Source organism: Bombina bombina, chromosome 3 (genome assembly GCF_027579735.1).
Source record: "Bombina bombina isolate aBomBom1 chromosome 3, aBomBom1.pri, whole genome shotgun sequence".
Classification (NCBI taxonomy): Eukaryota; Metazoa; Chordata; class Amphibia; order Anura; family Bombinatoridae; genus Bombina; species Bombina bombina.
The window spans coordinates 611038872-611054411 of NC_069501.1; the positions used below are offsets into that span (position 1 = coordinate 611038872).

A 15540-nucleotide genomic window follows, 5' to 3' on the forward strand; every position below is an offset into this window, starting at 1 on the left:
TGTACCCAGACAGGCAGGACGGAACCAAAAGTCGCCCGTCAGACAGGCGTAAGCTCGGTACGCTAGGCAAACGTCACTCAGCAAGCAGCGTCAGAGTAAACCCAGCAGGGGAACCAATAGAGTCGAAGGGAACTCGACACAACGAACCTCCAAAAGGGATCAGGAACGTACCAAATTGCTCCAGCGGCAATAGTAATAGAGAACAGGCAGGTGTGATGTACTCAAGGATACATTTATTGAGTACAAACAGATAAAAACAAGCGTACAGCAACGCGTTTCTCAACAAATAGTCGTTTCATCAGGCTGATACTAATACATGGAAATACCTGCTCTATTTATAACACACCTGTGTCAATCACAGAGCTCCTACTACCGACACACCTCCAGGTGGGAATGACTGATGATAGGATGTGAATCGAGTGGGAGGTGTCTCAGGAGCCGGAGCTAAGGATGGACTACCAACAACAAATAACATACACAAATATTTCATACATTCTGAATTATATGTTCGTAATTGATCTGTCCTTACAGAGAATATACACATTCAAATCATACATATAATAAATATTACTGTAACAATATACAACATGTGGAGAATTAAAACGCTCACAAATTAAGATCATAGTTTAAAATATAATAATGTATCATGAAAACCCAGTATCATTAAAAAATTCAGACCAGAGAAAAAAATAATGGTCCAGTTTAACAAAAAAGGGGCTGAGTAATGATTTAAAAAATAAAAAATAAAGAATAAGAGAGGTGTTTATGAAGAGGGGGGGGGGAAGGGCAATCCTTGGATAATAGGAGGGTAAGACTAAGAGGACCAGCGAAAAAGACCATGTCAAAGTCCTAAATATGGATATCAGGGGGTCCTATAAAATCCTACTACTAATTACTAAAAGCTCCAAATAAAATAATAAATTACAATATTAATCTTAGTCGCTGACTATACAAGGTGCTCGAGTGTAATTGTAAAATTAGAAAGTAAAGGATATGGGTTGAGTGACTAGAAACAACTCTAACGGATGGCCCTAATTGATGGATGTTGTGCTAATAAGGATATGGGTAGAGTGACTGGAAACAACTCTAACGGATGACCCTAATTAACGGAAGTTGTACTAATAATGACTATAAGCACCAGAGAAAAATAAATCATGATGAAAGACAGGGAATTCAGCACTCTTTTTGTCAAAAAAAAAGTTTATTTAGCTCAAAAAAATATTTAGTAAGGTGTATCCAAAGTTACAGCTGAAATGGCTACAAGAGAGATCAATCTCTGGCACTGAAATTTCCAAGACTGAGTTGTCTTAGAAACATTTTAGCAATAGGTAAATTCACAAGTGACCAAGTAGTGTATATATCAAAAACATAAAAATAATAAGCAAACCTGACCGGTCAGGGGTGAGTGTTCATGCATGAACAGGATACAATAGCAGAAAAACGTAATAGCTATATTATGACAGACATGAATATCTCTATGTACTCACTACAGTGTTAGTGAGATGTGTTACTTGGGAGACAATAGTCAGACTGCTACACCCTACGGCACCTTTAAAATATAAGGCAAACTGCCGAGCAGATATAGAAATGGGATCTAAGTTGTTTCTGACTATGTACCTCAAGGTATTGTACAGATATGAATAGTACAGATTCGAGCATAAGTATAGTAATGTACATACATAGTATTGCTGAAATATATTAATGGGGAACAATTATCAAACTACTACACCCTGCTGCGTACGGCACCTTATTAGATAAGGCCTAATGCCGGGCAGGTTTAGTGATGGGATCTAAGTAGTTAATGATAATGTGCCTCAAAATATATACATCTGTCTGTAGATAAGCAAGCAAAAGCAAAAAAAGCAAAGGTAGAGTTTGCTCAGCAGGGATTAGTAATAAGCAGGTAGTAGCGTGTTTTGTGAGTCACTGTAGAGGTCCTTCGCATTAGGTCATATATTCATAAGATGGAAAAAGTCATAGAGGGATGACAAGCATAATGCAAAGTGAGGAATTGCAAATCAGTTATGCATAATGTTAGTATGCTTTGAGCGAAGGTTAAAGTTAGCAATCTCTTATGTACTTAGTGACTTCTGTTTCAACCCTCTCAGCAGGGTAACAATGTCCAGATCGAACATAAATTTGCCTATTGATCAGGCCAATATTATGACAACATACGACCTGTCTCCTGTATTGTCCTCAAGCTGATGCATAATGTATAGTCATTAATGGTTTCCCAAAAACATCCAGACTTCTTCGAATGCGTATGCTTGATGTGTATCCGTTCAGTGGCGTTCACACTGACCACATGTACCGTGTCGGCTTGTCCAATGCCGACGCGCGTTTCACCCGTTGGGTGTGTCGCTCTTGGTCAGGGCGTGATGACGTAGGGAGCATCTCATCTCCCTTTTAAGCTTACTAAGTTTCACGCCCCTATTCAAGGATTCTATGGTCTAATCATACTAGAAGAGGATAAATTAAAAACAAACTTTCTGTGTTAGATAGTTGAAATACAAACATGTCAAACCGGGCTAGTAAGCCCTAAACGAAAGGTAGATGTATATACACAAGTTAGGTCATATCTTGGTCATTTGTGTTCTGAAAATAAAGTTACAAAAATTACAAGCATAAGGATACCTATGGCGAAAACAGCCCTAAATTTAAAATACTAAAAGGATTAATTAGCCTCGTTACTGGTAATAAGAAATTTTAATTAGGTGTAGAATTATAGTTCTCACTATTGTAGATAGTAATTTTACATCATTATACAATATATACATGTCTGAAATAGAGAAATAAGGATAGGGTTATGACAATAACCATTCTTTATAGGAAGCAGGCCATGTCTATTCTATCATTTAACCCATTGGGTATCTGAGTTTGTAGGATCGTAATCCACCTACATTCTTTCTGGAGGAGGACTTTGTCGTTATCACCCCCTCTATTATTGGTAATACCTCTGTCAATACCAATGAATGAGAGAGAGTCAGGATTACAGGCATGAACTTCTTCAAAGTGTTTAGCCACATTACTTTTGGGATTTTTATATTTTATGTCATCCCTATGCTCAGTTATCCTGTCTTTTATGGCTCTCCTGGTTTTACCCACGTAGAAACGTGGGCAACTGCAGGAGAGGAGGTAAATAACACCTTCAGTACTGCATGTAATGTGGTATTTCAACTTATATATTTTGCCTGTGTGAGTTGAAAATATTTTGGTTTTCACCATGTATTTGCAAGCCACACATCTTCCACATGGATGATTTCCAGTGGATCTATGTGTAGTAAGCCAATCTGTTTGTTTTTTGATTGACACATACTGGCTTCTCACAAATTTGTCTCTGAGATTAGGTGCCCTTCTGGCAGTGATGTTGGGGTGATCTCCTACCTCCCTAGATACCCCTTCATCGCTCGTTAGAATATGCCAGTTCTTTTCCAGTATCATTCTCAGAGCTGTCCAATGACAGTTATAATCGGCAATCAATCTGATTGTACCTTGTACAGCCTTTCGTTTGGGCATTAAGAGTTGTTCTCGGTTCGAGTGAGCTGCTTCATTAAGAGCTCTGTTTACTACTCTTTTGGAGTATCCCCTGTCTAAAAACCGTTTGTGCATCTCTATGGCATGTTCATAGTATTTGGTTTTAGTGGAGCAGTTCCGACGTAGTCTCAGGAACTGCCCCTTAGGTATCCCCTTCTTGAGATGGTCGGGATGGTGGCTTGTGGCAAGAAGCAAACTATTATTTGCAGTGGTTTTTCAAAAATTCTCAGTCACAATAGAGCCCTGATTGATATTAATCTTAATATCCAAAAAGGATATTTCCTCCTTACTGCTTTGCAGTGTGAGAAAGATATTTTTATCATTTTTATTGAGAGTTTCTACAAAATCAGAAAGGACCATTTCAGAGCCCTCCCATATGAGGAAAATGTCATCCACATATCTTAGCCGTATGTGGATGTTTTCCTCAAAGAGAGGGCTCTGATAGACATCCTCCATCTCCCAGGCTCCCAAATGTAGGCATGCATAAGTGGGGGCACATGTCACCCCCATAGCAGTCCCTTGCTGCTGTACATACACTTTGTTATCGAAGAGAAATACGTTATTTGTCAATATGAACTCCAGCAGTTCCATGACAAAGTCAGTGTGTTGTTATGTTTGTGTACCTCTCATCGTTAGAAAGTGGTTGCATGCATTAAGACCAACGTCGTGTGGGATTGATGAATATAATCCTTCCACGTCCAAACAGGCTTTAGAAAATCAGCCGTGTCCAGGATATATGATGGTAATGTGCTTAGAAATGGTCTAAGAAAGTAATCTACATAATTACCTAGATTTTCGGTTAGGCTGCCAATGCCTGCAATTATTGGGCGGCCGGGTGGATGATTAGCGTTTTTATGTATTTTGGGGATACAATAAAAAACAGGTGTTATAGGATACTCACAGTAGAGATATTTCTGTTCAGAATTTGTAATCAGGCCTTCACTCTGAACAGAAATATCTCTACTGTGAGTATCCTATAACATCTGTTTTTGGGAAACCATTAATAACTATACATTATGCATCAGCTTGAGGACAATACAGGAGACAGGTCGTATGTTGTCATAATTTTGGCCTGATCAATAGGCAAATTTATGTTCGATCTGGACATTGTTACCCTGCTGAGAGGGTTGAAACAGAAGTCACTAAGTACATAAGAGATTGCTAACTTTAACCTTCGCTCAAAGCATACTAACATTATGCATAACTGATTTGCAATTCCTCACTTTGCATTATGCTTGTCATCCCTCTATGACTTTTTCCATCTTATGCATATATGACCTAATGCGAAGGACCTCTACAGTGACTCACAAAACACGCTACTACCTGCTTATTACTAATCCCTGCTGAGCAAACTCTACCTTTGCTTTTTTTGCTTTTGCTTGCTTATCTACAGACAGATGTACATATTTTGAGGCACATTATCATTAACTACTTAGATCCCATCACTAAACCTGCCCGGCATTAGGCCTTATCTAATAAGGTGCCGTATGCAGCAGGGTGTAGTAGTTTGATAATTGTTCCCCATTAATATATTTCAGCAATACTATGTATGTACATTACTATACTTATGCTCGAATCTGTACTATTCATATCTGTACAATACCTTGAGGTACATAGTCAGAAACGACTTAGATCCCATTTCTATATCTGCTCGGCAGTTTGCCTTATATTTTAAAGGTGCCGTTTGCAGTAGGGTGTAGCAGTCTGACTATTGTCTCCCAAGTAACACATCTCACTAACACTGTAGTGAGTACATAGAGATATTCATGTCTGTCATAATATAGCTATTACGTTTTTCTGCTATTGTATCCTGTTCATGCATGAACACTCACCCCTGACCGGTCAGGTTTGCTTATTATTTTTATGTTTTTGATATATACACTACTTGGTCACTTGTGAATTTACCTATTGCTAAAATGTTTCTAAGACAACTCAGTCTTGGAAATTTCAGTGCCAGAGATTGATCTCTCTTGTAGCCATTTCAGCTGTAACTTTGGATACACCTTACTAAATATTTTTTTGAGCTAAATAAACCTTTTTTTGACAAAAATAGTGCTGAATTCCCTGTCTTTCATTCTGGTATTCAATTTTTCCAGGATTTTTTCTTTCTTGCTAATTCATGTTATATATATATATATATATATATATATATATATATATATATATATATATATATATATATATATATATATATATATATATATAGATATATATATAGATATATATATATATATGATTATGTATAGGAATATCTATTTAAAAATACTTAGAGCATTATATATATATATATATATATATATATATATATATATATATATATATATATATATACACAGTATATATATATATATATATATATAATATTTATATGTGTGTATACATATATATCAATGTCTTACTGTATATTTACTGTAAATAATTCACATTCCAATGTTCTTCACTTACAGGATAATGTCCTTTTTATTGTAAATACATATTTCTATATATATATTTCTATATCCGTATATACCTATACATGTGTATTTATTCCTATAAATACAGTATATAGGTAAAGATATGTATTTTACATGAATAATATGTCATATATTATATTTTATATTTAATAATAAAATTTTAAAAAAATTCTGTTTGAAGAACATAGCAATGTAAAATATGAGTAACACGCATCAGAGTTCACATCTTAGGACTCACATGCTCATGCACATAAAGAATTGCTATCTTCAATTTTTGTGCTCCTTTTTTGTTTTGCGTAACAGTAAACCAGAGGTCTGAAGTCATGCTAACCCAGGTTAAATTAAATTGTGCTGAAGGGAACGCATTTACTTAAAAAAAATACCCTGTTATCGCTTGTGCACTACAGTTAGCACGCAACTCATAATCTAGCCCTATATAGGCTCTAGACCCACAATGCACTAACAGGGGCTAGCAGGTGATTAGTGTTCCTTTATTCTCTCAAGAGTGGGCCTAAAGGGACAGTCTAGTCAAAATTAAACTTTCATTATTCAGATAGGACATGTACTTTTAATCAACTTTCCAATTTACTTTTATCATCAAATTAGTTTTTTTCTCTTGGTATTCTTAGTTTAAACTAAACATAGGTAGGCTCATATGCTAATGTCTAAGCCTTTGAGGGCTGCCTCTTATCTCATGCTTTTTAAATCTCTTTTCAACACAAAGAGACAGAAAGTACACGTGGGCCATATAGATAACACTGTGTTCAGGCACAGGGAGTTATTTAAGATCTAGCACAAAACAATGCTATAAGCAAGACAATAGATAATAACAAGTCACAGTCATGTGATCAGGGGGCTGGAAGAAGGTTCTTAGTTACAAGGTAATCACTGAGGTAAAAAGTACATTAATATAACTGTGTTGGTTATGCAAAACTGGGGAATGGGTAATAAAGGAATTATCTATCTTTTAAAATAACAATTCTATGGTAGACTGTCCCTTAAGTAGGTAGGGAGCATATGTCTGTAGCTTTGTTTTGAGAGTAGTTTTGCAAGGATGCATTTAACGTAATATCATTTTGAACACTAGATGGCAGCAGTGCTTGCACAGTGTACACATTTTTAAAAAATATTCTTGCAATACTGCTGCTCTGCTATATAGTGATCCAGACACACATTTGCTACCTTACTAGTTATGCTCTTCAACAAAGGATGCTAACAGAACAAGGTAAATTTGATAACCGAAGCAGGGGAAAAACAAACAAAAAACAATCACTAAAGAAACATTTTGAGTTTCATGAATTATAAGAAGTAAAATGTACTGCGATCAATATATACCAAAAATTCTTAAAAGAGCAGTTTTTAAATACCCTTAGTCCTCTAGGGATCTGTTTTTTCTCTCTATATTTTTATTTTATTTTATTTTTTATGTTGTGTTCAGCCAAGTCTAAGGATTATATTTGCCCTATGAAGTGAATTGGGTAATATGCTCTAATAAACAATCATAGCAATACAATACATGATACAATATGAAACAAGCCTATATATGCTACTGTCCTTTGTGTATTTTTAGTTTGTGTCTGAGAAAGGAAACACGCTGCATAAAACTAATAGTTATGGGATAAGGATTTTTTTAATTCATTTATATATATATATATATATATATATATATATAGGTCTATTTTTTTTGCTCAGTCCTTATTGTTTTATTTTTTTATATGTCTGTTATATTGAATGCAACAGTGTGTAAAGTAATGTTTTGTTTCTCTTTTTCTTAGGCTAACTGGTTTCCATCTTCCAGCACCAATCGTGAGCAGTGGTAACCTCCTGACTCTTTGGTTAGTCTCCGATTATGCAGTCAGTGCACAAGGTTTCCGTTCCACTTATGAAGGTAAGTTGACCCTTTTGAAGATATCCACCACACCCTTAAGACACACAGCAACCAATAAAAAAAGTTCTGTTCAACAAAGGTTGACGGGGTTTGCTTGAAATGTTGCTTAAAAGTTTGTGGTTTGCAAATATTTTCTTTTGCGGATGTAACATAACAGCAATTAACCATGTTTTCTAATGCACACAAATGATAAACTGTGAATTTTGATTTGGGAGAAAAAGCATGTTGGTGGAAAAAATACTGCAGTATGCAAGCACATTGGCTGATAGGGGCATCTACTGCACGTGTAATGTAGACATAGACAAGCTTGACACGTATGACAAATATAGCAGAGTTACACTGCACAGGAAATGAGTATGAATGTTTTTTGTTTTTTTTAATACACTCTTTTTGAGGCATCAAAGAAAAAAATACCTCCCATATTCATTTAATTGACTTATGCAGTTGCTATGGTTACATTGCATTTGCCAATCAGCTTCTTGCAATATTCCATTCCATCACAGTTACATATATATATATATATATATATATATATATATATATATATATATATATATATATATATATATATATATATATACACATTTAAAAATACTAAGACTGTGGTTCTCTTAGATATTTTTAATATCCGCCATTCAAAATGATCATCCAGCATTTGCAGATTGAACAGGTGTATCAGACATCTGGTGTACATTACAATGAATTATTGTTATTATTTTTGAGTGAATTAATTGTGCTGCAAGCCATCTTTTTTTCTCAGTGCTGTTTTAATTACCATGTTCGCCTGTTGACAGAAATCTACATCTGTTATTAGAATAGAGAAGTTGCAGTGACAGATGCAGGCAGTGCAGTTTTGCAAATGTATGAAGGGATTTTTTAATAAAACGGATTATTGCAGGAGAGTTTAAAATATGTTTGGGATAATCCGAAAACAGGATAGTAAAGATTGCATTCTGTCACCTCTGGAAATCTAGTAAAATTCTTTATAATTGCATTTGTGTGTCTGTCTGTCTTTATGTCTGTCTATCTATCTATGTAATGTAGCTAATCTATCTATCTATCTATCTATCTATCTATCTATCTATCTATCTATCTATCTATCTATCTATCTGTCTGTCTGTCTGTCTGTATTTGTCTGACTATCTGTCTGTCTCTTTGTCTGCCTGTCTGTCTGTCTATTCATATAAGTATGCTCATTGTTTTCTGTAATGTAATCCACTGCTAAACTCCATCATTGCCGCACATAGAAAATTGACATGCCTGAAGTAAATACACATTATACATATTACTCATCTGCACTGAAATAAACATAACTTTCAGTTTATACTTATGTTTCCTAAAATGTCTGCATAGTTTTCTAGTTAAAATGATTGCAGGACCCTGGTCACATGTTAAGATAAGGGAGAGCATTAATGCATATTCTCTCTAAACTGGTAAATCTGCCACCAACCCTTCCCCAAACTTCTCTTCTGCAACAATTTAAGTTCATATTTACTTGATATGTTTTTTTTCCCCATATAGACATAAACAACCAGGGATCGTTGATTAGTAATAAAATTAATAAAGAACATTAAATTCAGGAAAGTCTGATGTCACCCCATGTATTGCTGAAATACTTAAAGGGACACTAAAGTCACACGGAATCTTGGTTCAGAAAGAGCATGCAATTTTAAAATACAATCCAATTTACTTGTATTATCAATTTGTGCACATATTTTTATATGCACACTTTCTGAGGCAGCAGCTCCTACTGAGCATGTGCAAGAGTTCACAGTGTTTACATATGCAAGTCTGTTATTTGATGATGATGGCTGTCACATGATGTAGGAGGCAGGAAAGAAGTCTACTGCTCATTTGAAATGGCATTGTCTTTTTTTAAACATTGGCTGATTATGCAATTCTACTGTATGTAATGGTTCTTTAATGACATTAGCATTGCACTGTTTTACCTGGAGAACAAACAGCACCCTGCTGGCTTTATTCCAGTCAATTAGTGGATCTGTGTGTAACGCTACATACGGCTCTTCCCAGGAATTCAAATTCAAGGGCGTTCCAAATCATTAGAAATGAATTATACTACAGGTAATCCTGCCATGTTCATGTAGTTTTCATTGCCTAAGCCCCACCAATATTTTGTATAGAGAGTATCTAATGCCGCTATTCCAGTACTTCATAAAACACAAAGCTCTAGTTTAAATTTCTGTTGTAAAGTATGTAAACTGGAGGTAAATTAGAACTTCTCTGTAGACTTTAATGAAAATACTGTTTGTTACCACCAGTTTAGACAGATTGCAAAAGCAGTGGAACCTAGGTCTTTGCTGGCATTTTTTAAAGGTATAGGAAAGTAAAAATAAACTTGCATGATTCAGATAGAATAGAGCATTTTATTTAAATACACCCTTAAATTCCCTCCTATTTACCAATGTACTTTGCTCTCTTGGTATCCATTGCTGAAAAATAATATGTACATATCCTACAATAGAGGGAGGTAGTTTGTGATTGGTGCCTGCACACAATTGTCTCTTGTTATTGACTTATTTGTTGTGATCAGATAGCTCTCAGTAGTGCAGTGCTGCTCCTTCAGCAAAGGATATCAAGAGAATGAATCTGAATTCTGAAAGAAAAAAATGAATTTCATGTCCCTTTAAGATGTTTTGTGGGTCTATTTAACAAGGGCTGATTGGCCCCTGTTTCCCTTGTTTCCGCATGAGCCTTCAGGCTCGCCGGAAAAAGGAGTTAAGAAGCAGCGGTCCTAAGACCGCTGCTCCTAAACTCATACGCCGCCTCTGTGGTGGTGTATAGCAATCCACCCGATCATGTACGATCGGGCTGATTGACACCCACTGCTAATGGCCAATTGGCTGCGAATCTGCAGGGAGCAGTATTACACCAGCAGTTCACAAGACCTGCTGGTGGAATGATAAATGCCGACAGCGTATGTTGTCGGCATTTATCGATGTGCGGCGGACATGGTCCGCTATAGCGAATCATGTCTGTCCGCACATATATAAATAGACCCCTAGGTCTTTTCTTTTCCAACTTCTTTGATCTCTTAAAAATCTTTTATAGCCTGTTTCAAACAGCATTTTATTTTATTTTTCAAAAACATTGTTCACATAATAAACAGTTTTTTCTGGTTTGTAGCTCAAATCAAACTAAAGAGTTACTTAAAGCAGCGTGTTGAATCAAATATTTACTGCCTGTAGACTTTGTAATATTTTATATATTTTACTTAGGTCCATACAGAAAGTTGTACGTTAGCATTAATACATTAATTAGCATAAACTGTAACCAAAAAGATAGGTATACTGAAGAGTGCACTTTCACACAAAGAGATTATTTATCTCTTTTGTTAGAGGGACATTAAACACTTTGGGATGGTAATATAAATTGATAAATCATTTATCTAAATCAATTGCCATAATATACTTTCATTATTTATTTTGCCCCCTTTTCTTGTAATTCAATTCTGAAATGAAAGGCAGACAGGGATTGTGGTCAGATGTTTGTGTAACTTTATAATCCTTTGTATGTTGTGCTTTTCTATAAGTGAAGCGTCCCTCTGCTGCACCATTACCCAGAAGCAGTGCAGGTACAGAGCAGCAGCTGTCTCTGCATACTAAATGAAACAGATTACTGCTGCCTGTCAGCAGCCCCACATCTTACAAGCTACCATCTGAAGCAGTCACTGTTTATTTTTAATATGAATCACAAACAACTGCCGCCAATCAAGCCGAGAAGTGACTAAACTGATCAGAGCTAGGCGCATCTGAGTACACCTGCATCTTGTAGGATTAACCCTCTCCCTTACTACTTCAGCCTTATCAACCTCTCTCCGTGTCTTGTCTTGTGGCCTAAATTATAGTTATTTTTAAAGGGATATTTTACTATCTAATTTTTCCAGTGATCCGTTTTACCTGCTGGAGCGTATTAAATTGTTTGCAAACAGCTTATTTACCTTTATTTTTTCATTTGAAATAGCTTTTGACTGTTGAAACCAGCAACTATCTTTTGTTGAAGAGCATAACTAGGTAGGATAAGAAGCAGCAATGCATTGGTGGGATTAAGCTGGTGAAAGGTGGCAGCACAAATATGCCTCTTGTCATTTGCTCATCTTATGGGCTCGATTTATCAAGCTAGGAAGGACAGGGGTGTACATATTTGCCCCTGTCTGCTACAGCTCACCTCTGGTGGGCAGCAATCCGCTGCCGGAATTTAAGTGGCGAGATTGCAATCCCTCCCCCTGCTCGTGCAACAACCAGTCATGCACAGGCAGAAGCTTTCAATCTCCCCGGTCAGACGAGACTGAGGAGATTAAAATTCTCCACCTAAGAGTCTAGGAAGCAGCGGTCTGATGACAGATGCTTCATAAATACGGACTGCAGGTTCTCTTGTTAGAACCTGCATTTGTAGGCAGGCAAAGGGCTTGATAGATCAAGCCTTATGTATTGAACCAGCTCCCGGTAGTGCATTGATGTGCCTGAGCTTAATCCTCCTTAGAGGATTCCAAAAAAACGAAGTATTTAATTAGATTTTAATCTTGTTTACAATTGCATGCTCTGTCTGAAAGATGAAACTTTCATTCTGACTTTAGTGTCCCGTTTAAATTTGTATTGGTGAGAATCCTGTTTTCCATCACAGTACAGTTTATATTCTCACATGACTGGGTGCGTAGTCGGAAGTACTAATCCCGTGTTTGAGCATCGCTGCTCTGGTCACCATCTTTACACTGACCTGCAAAATGAAATGACCACTTTGTTTTCCACAGATAAAAAAAATCTGTATACAATATATAAGCACTGCATTGCTTCTTCTGACAGTCTGTATATTTGTCAGCAGAATTAGCTTCCTTCAACCTCTTAGAAAAATTAACAGGGCCGTGTTTAATCTGGAAAAATTTCCCATGCGTAGGTTTCTGCCAATTGAACATACAAACAGCTGGATTTAGAGAGCAGTGCCAGTTTAAGTGGCCGTGAATCTCTGCAAGATGGCTTACAGGCGTTAGGATTTCTAGTTCTCCTGAGTTGCCAGAAACATTTATATTTGGAACAAAGTTAATCCTGCCCAGCAGAGCGGGAGGTTTTTCTTTTGAGCATATTAATATCCCCCCTTTTTTATTTGATGTAGCTCTTCCAGCATTCTCTTCAGATGCGTTGCCAGCTTGTACATTGGATGCTGCTACTGGCATTTTATCTCTCTCTCTCCACCAAACACTGGGTAGATACATCTAAACCACATACTAACCAATTCAAGCAAATACATTTTTAAAACATTGAGTTTGACTGTAGATAATTACCCTCATATCCCACAGATCTGTCTATTTACCCCCTGCTGTAAACCTCAAAGCAGAGTCAGCTGTAGGTTTTAAACCATTTATGAAAAAACCTTGGGAGGTAAATAAATAGCAAATCTATATTATTAATCACCTCCTGCTAATCAATTATGAGAATATTACTATGTTTGCGTAAGGCTTTTTTTTTTTTTAATGCAGCTTAGACTGTATTCTGTAAGTTGTTACTCATTTTATTCTCTTGAACTTATTTATTTTATAAAGATTTCCTTAAAGGGGCATAAAAGTAAAAAAGAGAAAATGCTTTAATATATTATAACATTTTATTAACTATTTATCTATCTATCTTTCTATCATCTATAAAATATATAATATATATAGCATATAGCTATGGTTTTAACCTATGTAAAGGGGTTAACATATTGGTGAAGTCAGTAAATGTGAATAGCCACTAATCACCAGCTATCTCCCATAATGCATTGCTTTTCCTAAGCCTACCTTGTTATGGTTTTGTCCATATTGCTGTCAAATTTGATAGCTCAATATATCCTTGTGACATCCTGATATAAGATATAAACCACCGTTCTATGTTTCATCTACTCTTTCTGTAAAGAACATCTTGCACAGATCATTGCCCAGTTGTGTTGAAATTACACTTTATCTGAATCTTTTTTTCTAAGACCATAATTATTATTGTTTATTTGATTATCATAGGTTAGGTTCACTAGCAAGCTTTAAAGGGATAGTAAATCCACATGTTTTATTTAAGATATGTTTCAGATAGATTATGTAATTTTAAGCAACTTTCTAATTTACTCCTATTGTCATTTTTTCTTCGTTCTCTGGGTATCTTTATTCAAAAATCAGGAATGTAAGATTAATAGACAGCCTATATTTGGTTGAGCACCCTGGGTAGCACTTGCTGATTGGTGGCTAAATGTACCTACCAATCAGCAAGTGCTACCCAGGGTGCTCAACCAAAAATTAACCAGCTTCTAAGCTTACATTCTTGCTTTTTAAATAAAGATAGCAAGAGAACGAAGAAAATTTGATAATAGGAGTAAATTAGAGTTAAGTTGCTTAAAATTGCATGCTCTATCTAATTCATGAAAGAAAAATTTTGAGTTTTGTGTCCCTTTAACATTGCATAATTAGCTCTATTTATAAATTATGTATCTAGTAGAGGTGAGAAAAGTTCGGTTTGGACAAATCTTTCATAATGAATATACAGTATATTAAAAAAAATGTGGTTATTCCAATATTTGTTACCTGTGCTACACCGTATTCGCTTTATTTTAAACTAAATGAATGCTGAATATTCGAGGAACAGTTAAAGGGACACTGAACCTAATTTTTTTCTATTGTGATTCAGATAGTGCATGCAATTTTAAGCAACTTACTAATTTACTCCTATTATCAATTTTCTTCCTTCTCTAGCTATCTTTATTTGAAAAAGAAGGCATCTAAGCTTTTTTTTTAGGTTTAGTACTCTGGACAGCACTTTTTTATTGGTGGATTAATTTATCCACCAATCAGCAAGGACAACCCAGGTTGTTCACCAAAATTGGGCCGGCATCTAAACTTACATTCTTGCATTTCAAATAAAGATACCAAGAGAATGAAGAAAATTTGATAATAGGAGTAAATTAGAAAGATGCTTAAAATTTCATGCTCTATCTGAATCACGAAAGAAAAAAATTGGGTTCAGTGTCCCTTTAAATTAATTTACATTAAATGAATGTAAATGCTCCTTTGCTACAGGTGAATAAGTTCACCTGTAGCATTAAATATTTACCTTTAGCACGCAGGAGAGCTGCGCTAATTCTAATCCTTCACAGAGACCTGGGGCATGGTAATAGGAGGCTTAGCGCAGCGGATCGCAGGGCCTGCACTAGCGTAGGATCCACTGTGTTACAGGTAAGTATGTTATCCCCCCTAAGGTTATTTAAAGGAAACAAATGCACATGTCTAGTTTCTAGTATATCTTCCTGCGCAACCAGGCATCTTATTGTTTTTTTTGTTTGTTTTTTCAATGTCCTCACAATGTCATCATATGAAGAGGCTGTTGTTGCTACACTCACACTATAAACATGGCAGTTACAGAGACAATTCTTTAAAAAAACTATAATTAAAAAATGTATTGTGAGGTTTCCAAATGTAGTTTTCATTGTGTTGTACAATGAATGAGTGAAAGCAAAGTCTGATCAGAAAAATACATTTTTTTACATATTCAGTTTTGTTTTTAGTCGTTTTGAGTATTTGATAAACACATGACTTAAAAGATAAAATACCCAGTGACTTTGTAAAATAAATGATATTTGTGGGATTGTAGATTTTGGGTTGTATTAGTATTGCAGTAAACTTCCTATATGCTG

At 35.7% G+C, this 15540-nt stretch overlaps 1 protein-coding gene across 1 annotated transcript in view; it reads left to right on the forward strand.

The window, feature by feature from the left end:
* Positions 1 to 15540, forward strand: part of LOC128652451 (CUB and sushi domain-containing protein 2-like) — a 1617569-nt gene that overhangs the window by 198583 nt on the left and 1403446 nt on the right. The window contains 1 exon segment of the mRNA XM_053705390.1: positions 7763 to 7875. Within this exon segment, the coding sequence (XP_053561365.1) occupies positions 7763 to 7875 (113 nt within the window).